Source organism: Pan troglodytes, chromosome 21 (genome assembly GCF_028858775.2).
Source record: "Pan troglodytes isolate AG18354 chromosome 21, NHGRI_mPanTro3-v2.0_pri, whole genome shotgun sequence".
Lineage (NCBI taxonomy): Eukaryota > Metazoa > Chordata > Mammalia > Primates > Hominidae > Pan > Pan troglodytes.
Window position 1 is genome coordinate 65,124,797 of NC_072419.2, and position 17,542 is coordinate 65,142,338.

General features: G+C 48.7%; 2 protein-coding genes and 1 long non-coding RNA gene across 7 annotated transcripts in view; 2 read left to right on the top strand and 1 right to left on the bottom strand.

Moving 5' to 3' along the window:
• LOC129138217 (uncharacterized) overlaps nucleotides 1-17,542 on the bottom strand; it is a 32,964-nt gene that overhangs the window by 11,482 nt on the left and 3,940 nt on the right. For 2 of the 3 annotated variants that reach the window (XR_010154140.1, XR_008541324.2), the window contains 2 exons: nucleotides 13,031-13,144; nucleotides 12,539-12,831 (listed from right to left, as the gene is read on the bottom strand). This is a non-coding gene — a long non-coding RNA (uncharacterized LOC129138217). The remainder of the gene's footprint in view (nucleotides 1-12,538; nucleotides 12,832-13,030; nucleotides 13,145-17,542) is intronic. The other variant, XR_008541326.2, reaches the window with a different exon arrangement.
• Nucleotides 10,711-17,542, top strand: part of LOC104003639 (neuroendocrine secretory protein 55) — a 55,771-nt gene continuing 48,939 nt past the window's right edge. Inside the window, exon 1 of the mRNA XM_016938197.4 lies at nucleotides 10,711-11,490. Coding sequence (XP_016793686.2) covers nucleotides 10,711-11,448 — 738 coding nt within the window. The 3' untranslated portion in view covers nucleotides 11,449-11,490. The remainder of the gene's footprint in view (nucleotides 11,491-17,542) is intronic.
• GNAS (GNAS complex locus) overlaps nucleotides 11,354-17,542 on the top strand; it is a 70,674-nt gene continuing 64,485 nt past the window's right edge. For 2 of the 3 annotated variants that reach the window (XM_009437483.4, XM_009437485.4), the window contains exon 1: nucleotides 11,354-11,490. In XM_009437483.4, the coding sequence (XP_009435758.1) occupies nucleotides 11,448-11,490 (43 nt within the window). In that variant the 5' untranslated portion in view covers nucleotides 11,354-11,447. The remainder of the gene's footprint in view (nucleotides 11,491-17,542) is intronic. The other variant, XM_016938188.4, reaches the window with a different exon arrangement.

Sequence of the window (17,542 nt, forward strand, 5' to 3'; positions counted from 1 at the left end):
TCATCATCACCACCACCACCACCACACCACCATCATCACCACCACCACCACCACACCACCATCATCACCACCACACCACCATCATCACCACCACCACACCACCATCACCACCACCACCACACCACCATCACCACACCACCATCATCATCACCACCACCACCACACCACCATCACCACCACCGCCACACCACCATCAGCACCACCACACCACCATCATCACCACCACCACCACCACGCCACCATCATCACCACCACCACACCACCATCACCACCACCACCACACCACCATCACCACCATCACCACCACCACCATCACCACCACACCACCATCACCACCACCGCCACACCACCATCACCACCACCACACCACCATCACCACCACCACCACCACCACACCACCATCATCACCACCACCACACCACCATCATCAGCACCATCATCACCACCACCACCACCACACCACCATCACCACCACCACACCACCATCATCACCACCACCACACCACCATCACCACCACCACCACACCACCATCACCACCACCACCACCATCACCACCACACCACCATCACCACCACCGCCACACCACCATCAGCACCACCACCACACCACCATCATCACCACCACCACCACCACACCACCATCATCACCACCACCACACCACCATCACCACCACCACCACACCACCATCACCACCATCACCACCACCACCACCACCACACCACCATCACCACCGCCACACCACCATCATCACCACCGCCACACCACCATCATCACCACCACCACCACCACACCACCATCATCACCACCACCACCACACCACCATCATCACCACCACCACCACACCACCATCATCACCACCACCACACCACCATCACCACCACCATCACCACCACCACACCACCATCATCACCACCACACCACCATCATCACCACACCACCATCACCACCACCACAGCACCACCATCATCACCACCACCATCACCACCACACCACAATCACCACCACCACCGTCACCACCACACCACCATCACCACCACCACCACACCATCACCACCACCACACCACCATCACCACCACCATCATCACCACCACCACCATCACACCATCACCACCATCACCACCACCATCACCACCACTGCCACACCACCACCATCACCACCACCACCACACCACCATCACCACCATCACCACCATCACCACTACCACACCACCATCACCACCACCACCATCACCATCACTACTACCATCACTACCACCATCACCACCACCATCATCACCACCACCACACCACCACCACCACAATCACCACCACCACCATCACCGCCACACCACCACCACCACCGCCACACCACCACACCACCATCACCACCACCACCATCACCACTACCATCACAACCACCACTACCATCACCACCAATGCTACACCACCATCATAACCAGCACCATCACCGCCACCAGGCATAGTCACTGGTCAGCTAGCAAGCAGAAGGAGGCAAGATTTATATCCAGGCCTGTGTGGTCCCAAATCTGGCTTCTGGTTTCTCACCTCCAAACTTTCTGTTGAGCCCTCTCATAAGATACCATCTATTTTCCCTTTGAAGCCCACCTAAATACTGTCAGAGAAAAGACATTAGAGAAAAATCCCTTTAAAAACAGATATAAAACGAGGGTGCCCCCATTTCACCCTTCTCTCTCCTACACACTTTCAGAGGACACTGCAAGGCATAGACAAAGGATGAAGTCAGAGAAAGCCAAAATAAGTAACAAAAACATCAATCTAACTGGCACTACTAACTAGAAGAACCCAAAAGAATAAACTAAAAATGATTTTAAAATATAAAAAGAAGTCCAGATTTACCAAATATCACAACTGTAAAACCCAAAGGACATCGAATTGGAGGTTCCTAGATTTTGAGATTTTTAGACCAAAATCTACGAACAGTGGCATAAGCCACTGTGCCCGGCCAGACCACGCTAATATTTCAAAAGAAATGTGTGGCACTCACATCCGGTTGCCAGCTGTTTTGCTTTTTTTAAAAAAATCTGCTAGATAAAGTCACTGAAAACTAAATAAAAGCAAAATTTAAAAAACAACATCAGCGGGCGCAGTGGCTCATGCCTGTAATCCCAGAACTTTGGGAGGCCGAGGCGGGCAGATCACGAGATCAGGAGATGGAGACCATCCTGGCTAACATGGTGAAACCTCGTCTCTACTAAAAATACAAAAACAAAATTAGCCGGGAGTGGGGGCAGGTGCCCCTAGTCCCAGCTACTCAGGAGGCTGAGGCAGGAGAATGGCATGAACCGGGGAGGCGGAGCTTGCAGTGAGCCGAGATTGAGCCACTGCATTCCAGGCTGGGCGATAGAGCCAGACTCTGTCTCAAAAACAAACAAACAAACAAAAAAAAGATCTAAAATCTTTTGGGGAGGGTAGAATTCAAGCAGTTTTATTTATTCATTCATTTATTATAAGGATTTCTGATTTATTTATTTTCAAAGACTCTAAAATCTTAAAGCAAAACAAAACCCCTAATTATCATCTACAATCCTTCTAGAAAGAAATGATATCAAAATTCTAAAAGGCAGGAAGCTTATATAGCCTCAAAATCAAGAATCAAAATCAAAAGTCCCTCCCCTGAATAAATTTGGCTTGATGAAAGCCCCACTACAACATCTTTCGTTTTCTCATTTCACTGTGGACTGGCATTTGGGAACCGCTGACTTAGTTCAACTCTTTCCCTGATGAGGTAGTCTCTTCTACCAAATCCTCCAGAAACCTTCTCTGAGTGTTTGCCTGAGTAGGCTGCTGGTTGCCTCAAAAACCAACCAATTCTGAAAGTGGCAGAAGATGAGAAAAACGTACAAAAATCAATACCATTTCTATAAATACATAATAAGAGGCCTGAAAATATAATTAAAAAAAGAGTGCCCACTCACAATGCAACAAAAGCATCTAATACTTGGGAAATATATGATATATATTCACATATCAAACTCACATAGGATGTATTAAAATTACACGAAGAAAACACAAATCCTTAATGAGAGAAATAGTGACCTGAACAGATTGAGAGGCCATACTTCTGGCTTAAGACTAAATGCAGAAAAGATGATAATATTTCCCAACTTAATTTATAAATTGAATGCCATTCCAGTCAAAATATCACCAAGGTCATTTATAAAACTTGATAAAAATGGTTCTTAAATTCATATAGAAAAATAAATGGACAAAACATCAGAGAATGCTGAGATACTGTGCAGTGAGAAGGCATTTGCCCCAGCAGATCTTAAACTATAGTCTAAAATCATCATTGTTAAGGCTGTAGGGCAGTCACGCTAAGATACTGGGAAAATGTCGCAATTTCACTAACTGAGCAGGAATGAAACCACTAGCAACTAAAACTACAGAACCCACAGAAGGCCACAACACTCCGAGGACAGAGAGATGTCTTGCAAAACTCTCTTATCTCAGTTGTGGACAGGAAGCTTTTGTTTTTGTTTTTCTAACTAACTGAGCAAGGTCAAAAATTTACAAAGTGACAAGATGAAGATTTCCTGACAGCGTAAAACAAGCCTCTCCTTAAGTATTTTCCAAGGTTCATCTCAATCCCCACACAGCACCTCATTCCTAGAATGCTTATGGTCAAAATCACACTTTGGAAGTTAATTAAATTCCCGTTGTCCTCTAACTGTGAGTGTGAGTGTGTGACACAGGCTGGCGGCTACAACTCCTGTCCCAGAGGCTCTTTTGCCAGGGACCCTGCACCATCTCCACCAGGTGCCCAGGCACTCAGGAGGCACTGCTGGACTTCTTGCTGGGCCATTGGCTCCCTAAATACACAGATTATTGCTTAAAGGCGAGGATCTCCTCCACTTAAGTCAAATCTCACATGCCTCAATGCCATTTCTTTTTATATGTGGCTCCTCACATGCCTGAAACCAAATCTGCCATTTGGAAAACCGGAAAGTCTTCTCTTGCTCCTCTTCCCTCCCTCCTCAGTGAAGAGCTGGGAGAGAAGTGACGGCTGCTTCCTGAGGGAACTTCTAGACCAGTAAAGGGAAGGACTCCCAATTTATGATGACTTTTAGCCGAAACAATGGATGGGGAAGAGGGGGTCCAGAAGTAATCACCAGCCTCCAGTGCATTCTCATTTCTGACGTTGAGAGGCCCTTCTTTCATTCTCCTGGCTCCATGATATTTTATCATGCACAATGTATGTCACTCATGGGCCCTATTAGGAATCCTATCATCCTAGCAGTGGAGGTGACCTTGTAGACCAACCCATCCAACACCTCAGGGTTCTCATGCACAAGGAAAGAAGAAGTGGAAAGAAAACCCTGATGTGGAAACCAAGTATCCACCACAAGGAAGCCAAGGATGCACCCGGCTAGAGCACTGATCTGATTCTCAACCCGTCCAGATCAACCCCACACACACCTGACTGAGACCTAAGGGGTCCACACATCCTAACGCCAGCACGAGGCAGGACCTCATCTTCACTGGACTGTCTTTTAGAAAAATGAAGCCAAGCGAAAATAACAAACAAATACCTTAGAATTCTCTTTAACGCAAAGCAATGCTACAGTGAATGACGCCGATTTCTCCCCAGTTATCAGGACGGACTGATTACAGTGCCCAGATTCATTTGCCTGAAGATAATTGCCTCAATTATCCACTTCACTTTGCACATATAGAAATAGTCCCAATCTACTGGAGCCTCAGTGACTAGACATGTAAAATTGGTCTAATCATATTTTGAAGAGCTCGAGCTGCAAGGATTTCTCTGAGCGTGTGCCTAAACCATGACAACACTAAGGGTTTCTCCCCTCCGGGCTCGAGGCGTGCTCGCTCTCTCCCTCCCAGAAGTCTGATGGGGTGAGTCAGATCCTCAGCAGATAAGATGAAAACAACTTTGAGGCTCTCTGTCAGGGCTAGGGGCTAGAGGAAAGATAGGATGTCCAGGACAGCTGGACAAAAGACAAAGCTATGAGCCGAGAGCTTTCCTGACGGTTGAGTGGTCCTTTGCAATCAGCAGTGTTTTCACCCACAGCTCACTGGCTGGCATGGCTGCTGGTGGGCAGGGCAGAGGTGGACATCCGGGGCCAGAACCACGTAGACTGGGGGTGTCCTGGGACAATGATGTCTCAACTGGCTGCAGGAAAGAACCAGACAAGCTCAGTGTAGGTCCGGCTGGGCAGACAGCCGGAACTCAAGATGAAGCAAGGCAGGGTGTCAGAGTCCAGGGTCTGAACCGGAGAATACAGAATGCCAAGCTCCAGGGCCACGGGAGAGAAATGAGACACCACGTCCAAGAGGGCCTGTACCCCTCTTGGGTACTGATGCTTTGCCTGAGCAAGGGGGCTTCTAGATGCTTCCCATTGGATCCAGAGTCTAGAAATTGCTCCTCCTGTGGCAGAGGGAGAGAGAGGGAGATAGGCACTTATCAGTAGGAGAAGCTCAACAGAGCACGAAGTGAAGAGAAAGTAAGGGAGCTCCTGGGAAGACAGCTCCGAGCAATCTCTATGCACAGAACGAAGGCTCCTTTCTGATCCTACGCCCTTTAAAAACGAATGGCACAAATACAGTATTGTAATCCCAAAAATGGCCTGGACAGAAACCAGCCATGTCAAAAAGGTGATTATTTCCCTCTATTGTTTGCTTTTAGCTCTAGATGGCATTCCCCCCAAATCTCAAAATCAGGAGCTCGAGGTTTTCACCATTTCTACTGGTGAGAGCCAATTGATATCAGCGCAGTCTGAATAGCAGCAAAATAGCACCCTAGAGAGCTGAGCCAAATGCTTCTGCATTGTACCTGGTCCTCTCTGGGGAACAGGCGGGAGGGGCCAATACCAAATTCTCGGTGGGGTTGAGCCTTACTGGCTGATTGCCACAGTGAGGGGTGGGGAGTGCTGCCAACTCCCTGAATTCATTTCTGTCCAAAGGAAAGTTTGAAAAGCTCTTCATCTCCAAAAATAGTCCTTTCCAATGATTATCCAAAAAATATCTTCAAGAGTGATTATACCCGCTCACCAGGCAGGGCAGAACCAATCCATTATCTTGAGTTTCATCTTAGAAAATGCATTGAGGACTATGGGACCTCTGACAATAGCCTGCAAGCCTTCTGAGAACCCATGATTCATCTGTCTCCCCCAGGGCCACTGGCACATGGCTTTGCACACGGTAGACACATGGTTAGAAACAAGTGGATTGAAAGCAGTTCTCATGGGCTTTTAAAAATCAAAAGAAAATCTCAGAGTCAGAATAGGTAAAGACTCATCTCTTTCTGAAAATCACAAGATGAACTGTACCTCTGATTCTAACCAGTTACTCAACTTCCCTCCCTGTCTATCTGGGCTGGAATGTATTACTCTACACCTGTCAGCAATCTGGTTTTAATATTTGGGGGCACTTCACATCAATGTGTGTGATGTTGGATGGCAGGAATTGCTCATCCTCAATTACTTCGATCTCCCCACAATGCCCGGAATAGTGTCTTGATCATAGAAGTGGCTCAATTTATGACTGCTAAATAGCCAATTTCATTTGTAATTTCCGAGACAGCTCCAGGAGAGGAGGCAAAGAGAACCAATGTAATTAACAGATGGACTTGACTGATTTCTTTGCTTCAACAAGTGGTGAGTTGTGGAGCAAAGAGCCTCCACGCCCTGCCTTGGTGAGGAAAGCTCCTCCACAGGCCGCTGGGTCCATCGCACACATCTGTTTGCCCTGTCTTAGAACTGCCACCCCAACACTCCTTCCTGTCACTGAGCCACTTGCACTTTCAATGCTTCCAAAATAGTAAAAAGTGGGGGGGGGGGGGAGGATCGTGTCCATCAGTAGAGCCCCCAAACCCTTCTCCCACAGCCTACAAAGGCCTTCAATGGAATCAGAGGCTAACCTGATAAGACTGCGGTGGGCACCAAGTTCCAACCCCACTTGCTCACGCACACCACGAAAAACATCTCCAGTGTGTGGCTACCTGTCCTTTGACTTCACATTGCTTCTGACAAAGCGCCAACTTTCTGACAGCCCACTCCATGTCAGATTCTTCTTTGGGTTGCGCTGAAGGCTTTCTGCTACAACTACCACCGATAGGTTCTAATTTTGCCCTCTAGAGCCATATATAATAAATCTTAAGGCCTCTTCCACATGAAAATCCTTTAAGGAGCTAAAGACAATATTCTTCACAATTTATCCAAATCAGAAGCTTACTGTATGATACTGTAGTGAGCTGGGAACTGCGCTTTCCTGTCCAACTGGTTTAGGAGCCTCCCTCCAGCAGAGCCCCGGAAGTGATATATGCCCATACTTTATTTACCGGCAGACAGAGAGAGCCCCTTGTTCCTCAGCCTGGTAACAACAGAGGTGGTTCATCACCCACTTGCTCCTTTTTGAAATTCACTCTGCAGCGAGCACTTTTTAAAGTCATGCACGTAATGCATTTTAAAGAGCATCTTCTGTACGGCTCCATTTGCTCGACCTCGGCACTAAGTGTGAGATGGAATGGCATCTCAGTGCAGTCCCCCATTCCTTCCTCCCAGAGCCTGTGGTGAATGTACACTGAGATGTATTTGTAACTACACAGGACTGGGGCTCAAAAATGCAGTCTTTTGTTAAATGTGTGTTTGCTGATTAAAATGCATCTTGCAAAGAAAGCGCATTGCTAATGCAGAATCTAGTCCAAATATATGTATTATGTAATGCACATTTTTTAATAATGCAGGCAATCTCGGTGTATCTATATTAGTGAATCAGCTCTGGGCTGCCATCTCCTTTATAGGCATAAAAGCACTCCATCTGAAGAATGAAGTACTTTCTTATGTACACTAAAGAATCATAATCTACCTCGTTGCTGACAGCTGACATTAGTTTCCATTCAAAGGGCATTTACTAGCACCCATATATTCCTGATTTTTCCCCCAACGTGCCCTGAAATCAGCTTGAATAATATATTTCTGTTCCATATGCTGTCGATGGAGCTGTGCTAATAAGAAATAAAGTGGGTGGGTCAGTGTAGGCAGACTCTCTAGAAACGTGCCCCATTAGTTGGGACTGAGAAGCGGAGATCAGGATTTGAAATATACAGCTCTAAATGCCCCTGTCCAGTGTCCCATGATAATATCCACACAGTGACTACAGCCACGCAGGCACCTGTGATAATAAAACCCTTGCTGTTCCACAGGAAAAGTGGTAGAGCAGGGCACAACTGGAACATAGACATTTGTCCTTTTGTGGGGTTTGACAAGTCAATCCTACTTTATCAGACTAACCTCCCAGGTTCAAGCAATTCTTGTGGCTCAGCCACCCGAGCAGCTGGAACTACAGGCGTGCGTCAACACGCCTGGCTGATTTTTGTATTTTTAGTAGAGACAGGATTTCACCATGTTGGTCAGGCTGGTCTTGAACTCCTGGCCTCAAGTGACCCATCCGCCTTGGCCTCCCGAAGTGCTGGGATTATAGGTGAGAGCCACCATGCCCAGCCCAATCACTATTTTAATGCTACAAACTAACACAGAGTGCAAGATACAAGCTAGACACAGCCAAGATGCAGAAAGGAAAACCTCAACACATCCAAAGCAGTTGCTGGTCTCTCACTGGGGTATGAACTCTGCACTTGGTGGTTTTAATACGGGTGTGGTGTTGAAGGTGTGAGGTTAAGTTCCATCATGGTGAGAATGGCTGTGGGTACCTGACTGACTCTTCAGACACCAGGCAGAAGTACCAGTACCAGGAGGGCCTGGTGGGCCACCCAGTGGTAGAGCCTCTTTTTTTAAGATTCCCCATACTGACTCAAGAAGGAGAAAAGGACCACAACCCATGACATGTGTCCTAAGTCAAACAACCTTCTTGATACTCCCAGGGATTCTAGGACGATGGCTTTGCTCTGAGTTGTTTCGCCTTTGGACTTGTCACTATGGCCAAAAAGGCACTCCATAATCATCATGGAGGGCCAGACTGAAGACATGCACACCTCAAAAGCAGCAGCCAGGTTAGCTCCCACTGCAGGGATCTCCTCCTGTAGGCCATCATTTGATTTTCTAGGGCCAAGAAAGAGCGGCACTATTTACTCCAAATCTTCAGCCTTGCAGAGTACAACAACACGATCTAGTGGTGTCTGACCGCCCCCTAGCCCTGATCCAATCATTTTCTCATGTGGAATTCAAGCTAGATTAAACTATGTTGGTGGGTACAGAGGGATTCTGACTGATTCAATCTCCTGATTAACAGCAAATTAATCCAAAATATCCTTTCCTTAATACAATACTTTTGTTGTTGTTGTTCACTACTCTACCTTCAGCACCTAAAACACAGCTTGGCACATGCAAGGCACCCAATGAGTATTGCTGAGTTACCTTTGTTAAAAACCTATCTAGGAGCCGGGCGCGGTGGCTCACGCCTGTAATCCCAGCTACTCAGGAGGCTTAGGTAGGAGAATCTCTTGAAGCCAGGAGGCAGAGGTTGCAGTGACCCAAGATCACATCAGTGCACTCCAGCTTGGGTGACAGAGCAAGATTCTGTCTCAAAAAAAAAAAAAAAAAAAAAAAAAAAAAAACCTACCTAGGAAATGGCTGTAAGGGGCCTCCAGTGAGGATTCCGTGTCACCCTGAACTGCCCCGCAGGAGAGAAGTGGTTGTGTGAACTGAGAGCGCAGGAAAGACTTCCCTTTACCCATGCTCTCAGCTCCAGTCCACTTCCAGCACCACCTTCTCAGCTCAATCGAGCTCAGGGCAGTCCTCAGATGGGCTTGCGGACTTGCAAACTACTACCTCAACCGTGGGGGCCCTTGTTGAAGAAGATGAGGTAATTAGCCAATTCAGACTGTTTGAGCACGTATTTTTTGGAAACTTTTCTAATTACAGTCACTATAACAGATCTGCTAAAGGTAGTTTCATGATTAATGGCTGCCCGAAGTTACCATCCTCAAACTATTAAGCCATTGGAAAATGCTAGAGGCTTAATACTCGTGTATAGACAGACCCTCATTCCCCTGAATATTTGCTATTTGGGGTTCTGGGTTTTTAGCTGCTTCCAGGCTGTGTTTATTTCCCCAATAACTGGGGAAACTGGGGAGGGGCACGACCCCACGGGAGCCTGCGCCCACCTGCCCAAGTACTGGACCTGGGGCTAGCTTGCCGCTTGCTCCTTGCCACCCGCCAGGCCCCCCGCCCATCGCTTCGCCCAAATCCTTTCAAACAAGGTTCCCTCCTGCCACCTGCCGGCCCACTAGGGTCTGCGCCACAGGCTCGGCGCCACCACGCAGCTCGCGGGGAGGTGGCCCCCACCTCCTTACTGCACATGCCCGGCAGAAGTCCGGGCGCGCAACTTCGCAGAACCTCACTGCCCGTCCCTCCTCGCCTCAGTCTCCTCTGTCCTCTCCCAGGCAAGAGGACCGGCGGAGGCACCTCTCTCGAGTCTTAGGCTGCGGAATCTAAGACTCAGCGAGAGGAGCTCGGGAGGAGACAGAACTTTCCCATCCCTTCTTCTTGCTCAGAGAGGCAAGCAAGGCGCGGAGCTTTAGAAAGTTCTTAAGTGGTCAGGAAGGTAGGTGCTTCCCTTTTTCTCCTCACAAGGAGGTGAGGCTGGGACCTCCGGGCCAGCTTCTCACCTCATAGGGTGTACCTTTCCCGGCTCCAGCAGCCAATGCGCTTCGGAGCCGCTCTCTGCAGAGCCAGAGGGCAGGCCGGCTTCTCGGTGTGCGCCTAAGAGGATGGATCGGAGGTCCCGGGCTCAGCAGTGGCGCCGAGCTCGCCATAATTACAACGACCTGTGCCCGCCCATAGGCCGCCGGGCAGCCACCGCGCTCCTCTGGCTCTCCTGCTCCATCGCGCTCCTCCGCGCCCTTGCCACCTCCAACGCCCGTGCCCAGCAGCGCGCGGCTGCCCAACAGCGCCGGAGCTTCCTTAACGCCCACCACCGCTCCGGCGCCCAGGTATTCCCTGAGTCCCCCGAATCGGAATCTGACCACGAGCACGAGGAGGCAGACCTTGAGCTGTCCCTCCCCGAGTGCCTAGAGTACGAGGAAGAGTTCGACTACGAGACCGAGAGCGAGACCGAGTCCGAAATCGAGTCCGAGACCGACTTCGAGACCGAGCCTGAGACCGCCCCCACCACTGAGCCCGAGACCGAGCCTGAAGACGATCGCGGCCCGGTGGTGCCCAAGCACTCCACCTTCGGCCAGTCCCTCACCCAGCGTCTGCACGCTCTCAAGTTGCGAAGCCCCGACGCCTCCCCAAGTCGCGCGCCGCCCAGCACTCAGGAGCCCCAGAGCCCCAGGGAAGGGGAGGAGCTCAAGCCCGAGGACAAAGATCCAAGGGACCCCGAAGAGTCGAAGGAGCCCAAGGAGGAGAAGCAGCGGCGTCGCTGCAAGCCAAAGAAGCCCACCCGCCGTGACGCGTCCCCGGAGTCCCCTTCCAAAAAGGGACCCATCCCCATCCGGCGTTACTAATGGAGGACGCCGTCCAGATTCTCCTTGTTTTCATGGATTCAGGTTAGTTGCCCCGCTAAATTGGGGAGCCTGAGGGCGGTGTGGGAGCAGCGCGGGTGGAAAGGAGGTGAGAAGGAAAGGCAGGTCAGGGGCGAGTGGGAAGAGAGGAGGCTCAGCTGGTCAGCCTGGGATCGGGGGTCAGGGTGAGGCGGCGAGGGCTCCCCCAAACTTCCCAGGATGCCAGGGGCGCCCTGGTGGCCAAAGGCTTGTTGGACGGCGGGGCGCACGCCGTGCGTCCCGCTGGAGACAACCTGAGGTCTCCGAGCTGGTGCCCCGGCTACGCTACTGAATCCCGAACGCACCCCAGATTTGGAGCTGCACACCCAAACGGCATTGGTAAGTCACTTGTTTTGCGCGCTTTTCTTCCTCCTAGAAAGACTAGTCTCAAATAAGTTGGCCTTCTCAGGTGTCCAAAATGTGGTTCGGAGGTGCGAGCGCCAACTTTCACGATGTGAGAGCAGCCGCGCTGTAGAGACACTGTTGAAATGTGCAGAAAGTAATCAGAATGGGAATGGGCGAGAACTCTAGAGACTGACCACCCGGGAGGGAAGTCACGCGCGCGCGGCGCCTAAGCAGCTCAGAGCCGGAGCCCAGGTCCCAGAGCTGACAATTAAGCCGCGGGACCTCCGCGCCAGTGCCTCCAGCTGCCGTGCGCCAGCCTTGGCCGCCACAGCCCGCCTCCCTTCGCTCGCGGGACAGAGACCGCCTCAAAGAGCGTGCGCACCTGCCCGCGCGCGCCGGAGCTGACCTCTCCCGGCGGCGGGCGGTTAGGGGAAAGTACCTGGGGGAAAGGTAGAGGAGGTAAGGGGACCCTTGGGGGTGCCCCTACGGGCTACCAGGGTTGAACGCACAGGCATGGTCACGTCGGGGTATTGCCAAGCTTTTGGCGCAGCTGGTCGGGTGGCCAGGCTGCATGCGGCTTAGCAGGAGACGTCCTGGGCTGTTTGTGCAGGACCTCTGGAGGCCCTCGAGATCGTCGCAAGCGGAAAGGTAAAGCGGAACAAGGGACAGGCTGGAGACGGGGGTCGCGTCTAACATCAGGATAACTTACAATTCGTTTCCAAAGAGCGCGGTACGCGCAGAGCTGGGGAAAGGTGTTGGATCCGGCGCCAGTCCTTGGACGATCAGTCGTCGAAAAGGAGGCAGGGGCCGGCGGCTCCGGCAGCCTTGGGGAGGGGAGGCGAGGCGGCGTGCTCCGGCCATTTTCAGCACGGGTAGAGTTAAGTTTAATCTGTAACCTGGAGGGGAATCTGCTCTGATGACCCAGCACAAAAACGGCAGCAATCTGGTAACGCACCTTCGGAAGGGAAGGCGTGCTCTCCTCGCCAGTCCTGGGGGGAAAGACTGATAAGTGAAATGTCTTTTAAAAATCTCATCCGACTTGGAAATTGATTTTTTTTTTTCCTGGTGTGCGTGTCTCATTTTGCGCCGGCTTAATTATTCGGATGACAACGATTTGGAGGAATAGTAAAGCGTTTTGAGGGCTTGAGATGAATGACGGTCAGGTTCTTAACTCCTAAGGATGATGATAGAAGGAAAATACCTTAAATGGTCTTCCTTCCAGGACCTATTCCGTAGGAAAGGCGTCGCGGCGCCCAAGACTTAGTTCTGCCGGGCTGCAGCGCAGACTGTGGTTGGATGCCTTTGGTGGTCTTCCCTAGTAAATACGGAGAAACCAGTTTATTTGCAAGTGGTTTTCTGCGACAGCAATGTTAGTCTCAGAAGTTTGGAGGCTGCGGAAGGGCTAGGCGTGCCCCGCTTTTGGCTTGCCCCTAAATCGAAATTCCTGCTTAATGTAAACAATGATGGTGTGTTGGCTTTCTGTGACGTTAAGTGTTCAGTTTTTCCTCTGGTAATGTCTCAGCCTGAGTTCACCAAGCAAAATGTCTCTAGGGACAAGCAAGAAAAACTAGGGATTGTGTTGAATTTTTTTGGTGTGCCTTTCAAGTGTGGGAGCTATCTTCAGACTGGGTATTCCGGGAGACCCGTTTTCCCACAGAGAATTATTCATTAGAGAAATGAGCATGTTGCCTTGTTGCAGGATGAATAAACAAGTTTTTTAAAAGCCCTCCGTGTCGAGCCCACACCTCACACCCATCTTGCTGTTTTTTAAACAGAAGCCCAACACAGGGATGTTTCCTGAACTGTAAGCAATGTACCATGTTCACATGTAGCGAGGAGGGGCAATCTAGGAACACACACTGTCTTTCAGTCTTCCACAAACTGCCTCGCCATCTGCATTACAGCCCAATTGTAAAAACCTGTTACCTACCGGCACACACTCTCCCCCGCTCAATTCCCCTCCCCCGCTCAATTCCCCTCCCCCAGCTTCCCTCTTTACACCCTGATTCAAGGGTGGAAAAGCCAGTGCAGACCATATAAAGCAACTGAGAGCTATACCAACCCCCGAGGAAAGCACCTATGACCCTCCCTGAGAAGACAGGATTTTGCTATATAGACTTAGCAAACCTTCTTTCTGCCTGAGAAACTGGTATTCAGCTGCCGTCCTTTTCCAGAGCCATTTTTAGCAAGTTCCCCAAGCATTCCCAACTCACTAGTCTCCCAGCTGGCCCTTTGTCCCACCCTGCTCAACTGGGGTTAGCATCTGAATAGGCCCACTTGCCCCTTTCACATAGGTGAGGTCTGCGGGGTGAGGATAGGCTCCCAAGAAAAAGCAGATCTTATGGTTAACCACATAGGTGAATTACCAGCCACTTTTAATATTTCAAATGGAGGGTGAGGGAGGAGGAGGAGCAGGAGAATAAAGCTAGTTGAACATGATGATATGCCCCCAATATTGAAGTTGTTTCCTTTAGTACATTAATCATTTGCTTAATGGAAATTTGCTTTTGTGGGGGAGGGGAGGGCGACCCAAAGGTGCTCTTGTAACTGAACTTATCTGAGCTGGGAATTTATGTTGCAATGTTCCAATATTGTGTGGGGTCAACCTGATGTAGGTTTAAAGTTTTGCAAACAAAACTCTTTTATGTTCATCAGAATTCAAGAATTAGAAATGTTACAGTTTGGGATTGTTTTGAGATGTTTCTTTAATGCACTGCAAGCCTTTCTCACCCTGGAGTTGCTTACAGCCTTTGACTCTTCAGCCTTCATTTTCTGCAGCTGTGTGGAAGGTTAAGGAGGAAGAAAGCTGAAACTTCAGTGTTGGTAAGAATGAGGTTTTTTGGTTTTTTAATAATCTACATGGCTTTACCTCAATTATCAGTTATTATTATACTGCTCTTCAAGAAGAGGGAAGCTTTTGAGAGGAAACTGAGCAGAAACCATGGTGTGAGTAAAGCATGTCTCCTAACTGCTTACCTGGAAGGTGACCTATCACAAAAACCAAATCACTAAAATAAAATTAAGCTTCCAGGCCAGTGATGTCATGTGCTGGCTCAACTGCTGCTCTTCTCTAAAAAATTACCCAGCAGAGGGATGAGATGCTCAAATGACATCTTTAATCCCCATGTTCAAGAATGAGAGATGGAATTTCTTGTTCTGTTGTGGGGTTTTGACACTAATGACTCTATTTCCTATAACTTGATGTCCCAAACTGGAGCAGTGGGATCCAAGACGAAAGGCCCAGGGCTGGCAGCCCAGGTTGCTTCTAGCCATGGTCAAGTGGCCTTAGGTCAGACCCAACACCCCTCTGCCTCAGTTTCTTCTAAAATGAGGTCGCTGAATGAGATGATCCTATTTATCCCTTTCAGCTCCAAATGTCTAGATTGATTAGCTTAAGAAGCCTGGGGTTGTCCAATTGGACTCTACACTAGTGATTTTAACCCTAATGGAACTCCCAAAAAACATCGAAAGTTGCTCAAATAAAAAGCACCAGCTAGGTATCGCGCCATTGCACTCCAGCCCGGCCTACAGTGTGAGACTCCATCTCAAAAAAAAAAAAAAAAACAAAACAACAACAACAACAAAAAAAACCCCGAAAAACAAAAAAAGCACCAGCTAGGAAGAAATCTGTTTTGTGTTGGCTTCATGTAAATTTTGTCAAATCTGCTTTACAGTTGGTTGCAAAATGGTCTCAAAAGGCAGTTTAGAGAATGCAGAATTCCACTGTGTCCTTTCCCTAAACTGGAAACATTTAGCCATCCTGAGAGTCGTATTTAGTGTGTGTTTTACGTGTGTGTGTGTGTTCCCCACCTTCTGTCCCTGACCTTGGTGTCTAAGAACAAGCTTTTCAGAGCAGGAGCAGGCAGCATGGTTGCAAGTACGGACCTAGTACTGCAGCTTGGAGAGGCTAACCACTGTGGGGGACGGCAGACTGATGGGAACATTGGTTGAGTGACCACAAGTGTTGTTGAAAGTTTTTTGGTAACAGTTTTAAGTGTTTTGGTTAAGCTAGACCTGAAAAAAATGGTATAGAAGCTACAGCTATTTGAGATAAACCAGTTTTCTCAACCTTTGTTTTTTTCATGATCACTCCCCTCTTAGCTTCTTCAGACATATGTTTCTTACTTGCCCCTCCCCATGACATTTTAATACCATGGACATATAGCTATACCCCATTATCTGTTTATGTACTGCAGGACCTTGTCACAGCTAAGACTTTTTGCACACCGCATCCCCCAAAACCAATTTTGCCTCCATCATACATGCATGGGATAAACAAAGCAAATATTTCAAAAACAAAAAAATCTGGTTCTGTCAAATTAAGTGATTTAGCACCCATTTTTGTTTTATAATTTCTTTCTTACATATCAAAAGGCCATATGTGGGGGGTGGGGGGCATAAATTTTTTACTGGTATTTGTTTTCTTTCCCTTGTTTAAAAATCTCATGAGTTTTTTCAAACGCCTCCAATAGCTATGCTGGTCCAAGCACTAGTGGCCATTAATTCACAGGGCAGAGAAGCCAGAATAAACAGCCTAGTGACTTAGTTCTCCCAAGGCCAAGAGCCTGCAATGCGGGGCCACCATTACCTGTTGACAGTGCTCAGCCAGCAGAGGCAGGACTCTGCCTGCAACTATTCCCGGGTAGAAATGGGGAGGCTGCTTTCCCAGCTCCCACTGGGCATAGCCTGTGTGTTTATTTTTTGTGTTTATTTTAGGGTAAGTATGTTACAAATTAGCAGGGCACATGGCTATGAGAAAGGCCAACATAAACCCAGGCAGCAGGGACAGAGGGTAAGTGGTGACAGTAAAGTGGGGAGAGATTTAAGGAAGACAAAAGGAAAAGAAGAATTTGAGGGATCACAGAAAAAAGGAAGATGTGGGTAGATAAGAGAACCCCTGGGAAGGAGCAGAAAAGAAGATTTAGAAATGGGGAAGGGGGTCACAAAGCCAGGAAATTTGGGGGTTATAAAGAAAGTTGTTTGAAGGAATAAAGAGAGTCTTGAAGAGAGAAAGGTTGAGGGCAGCTTCAAGTATCTGGTGGCTAAGGGGGTTAGAACCAGGTGCATCAAGGGACAGACTTCAGCTCAACATTAGGAAGGGCATTTTTAAAAGCCAAATATGGCATTGGAGGGCTACTAATGAGGCTCACAGATTCGACACCATTAACATCACTGTCCCCCTGAGAGTTTCTTACAGACCTGGTCCAAAAATTCCAATTTCATAGGTGTGGAGTTTTCATACAAGTACTTCAATTGCTACACGCAAAGAGAAAGATTTAACACCTAGAAATCTAGCTGTCTAGCTCCAAGGCTAAAGCCTTGGGTTTTGGTTCACAGCAAGGTTGGTCTTCAGGGTCCCCACTCTCAAACTTGAGGGGTCCAAGGGGCACAGGCCAAAGACCGGCAGCCAGCAGAAGACCACGTTTCTTCTCCCCCCAACCCCATGTGAGAGCTGGTTTCTGAGTGTCCTGGCTTATGTCGCTGTCTTAATTAGATTTCATTAGGAAAATCTGCCCTGGGTAATTGAGGTTGTTCTAGAAGGTGAAATATACCATTCCCCTTAAACAATGATGCCCAGAAGCCCCCAGGGTGGCTGGAATTCCCACTATGAATTGCAGAAATTTTAAGCAGAGGTTCCACTAAAGCCAAATTTACCTTCCGAGATTCCCTCTTTCCCCTCCAACCCCCACTTTTGCCTCTCTCTTAGTTGCTT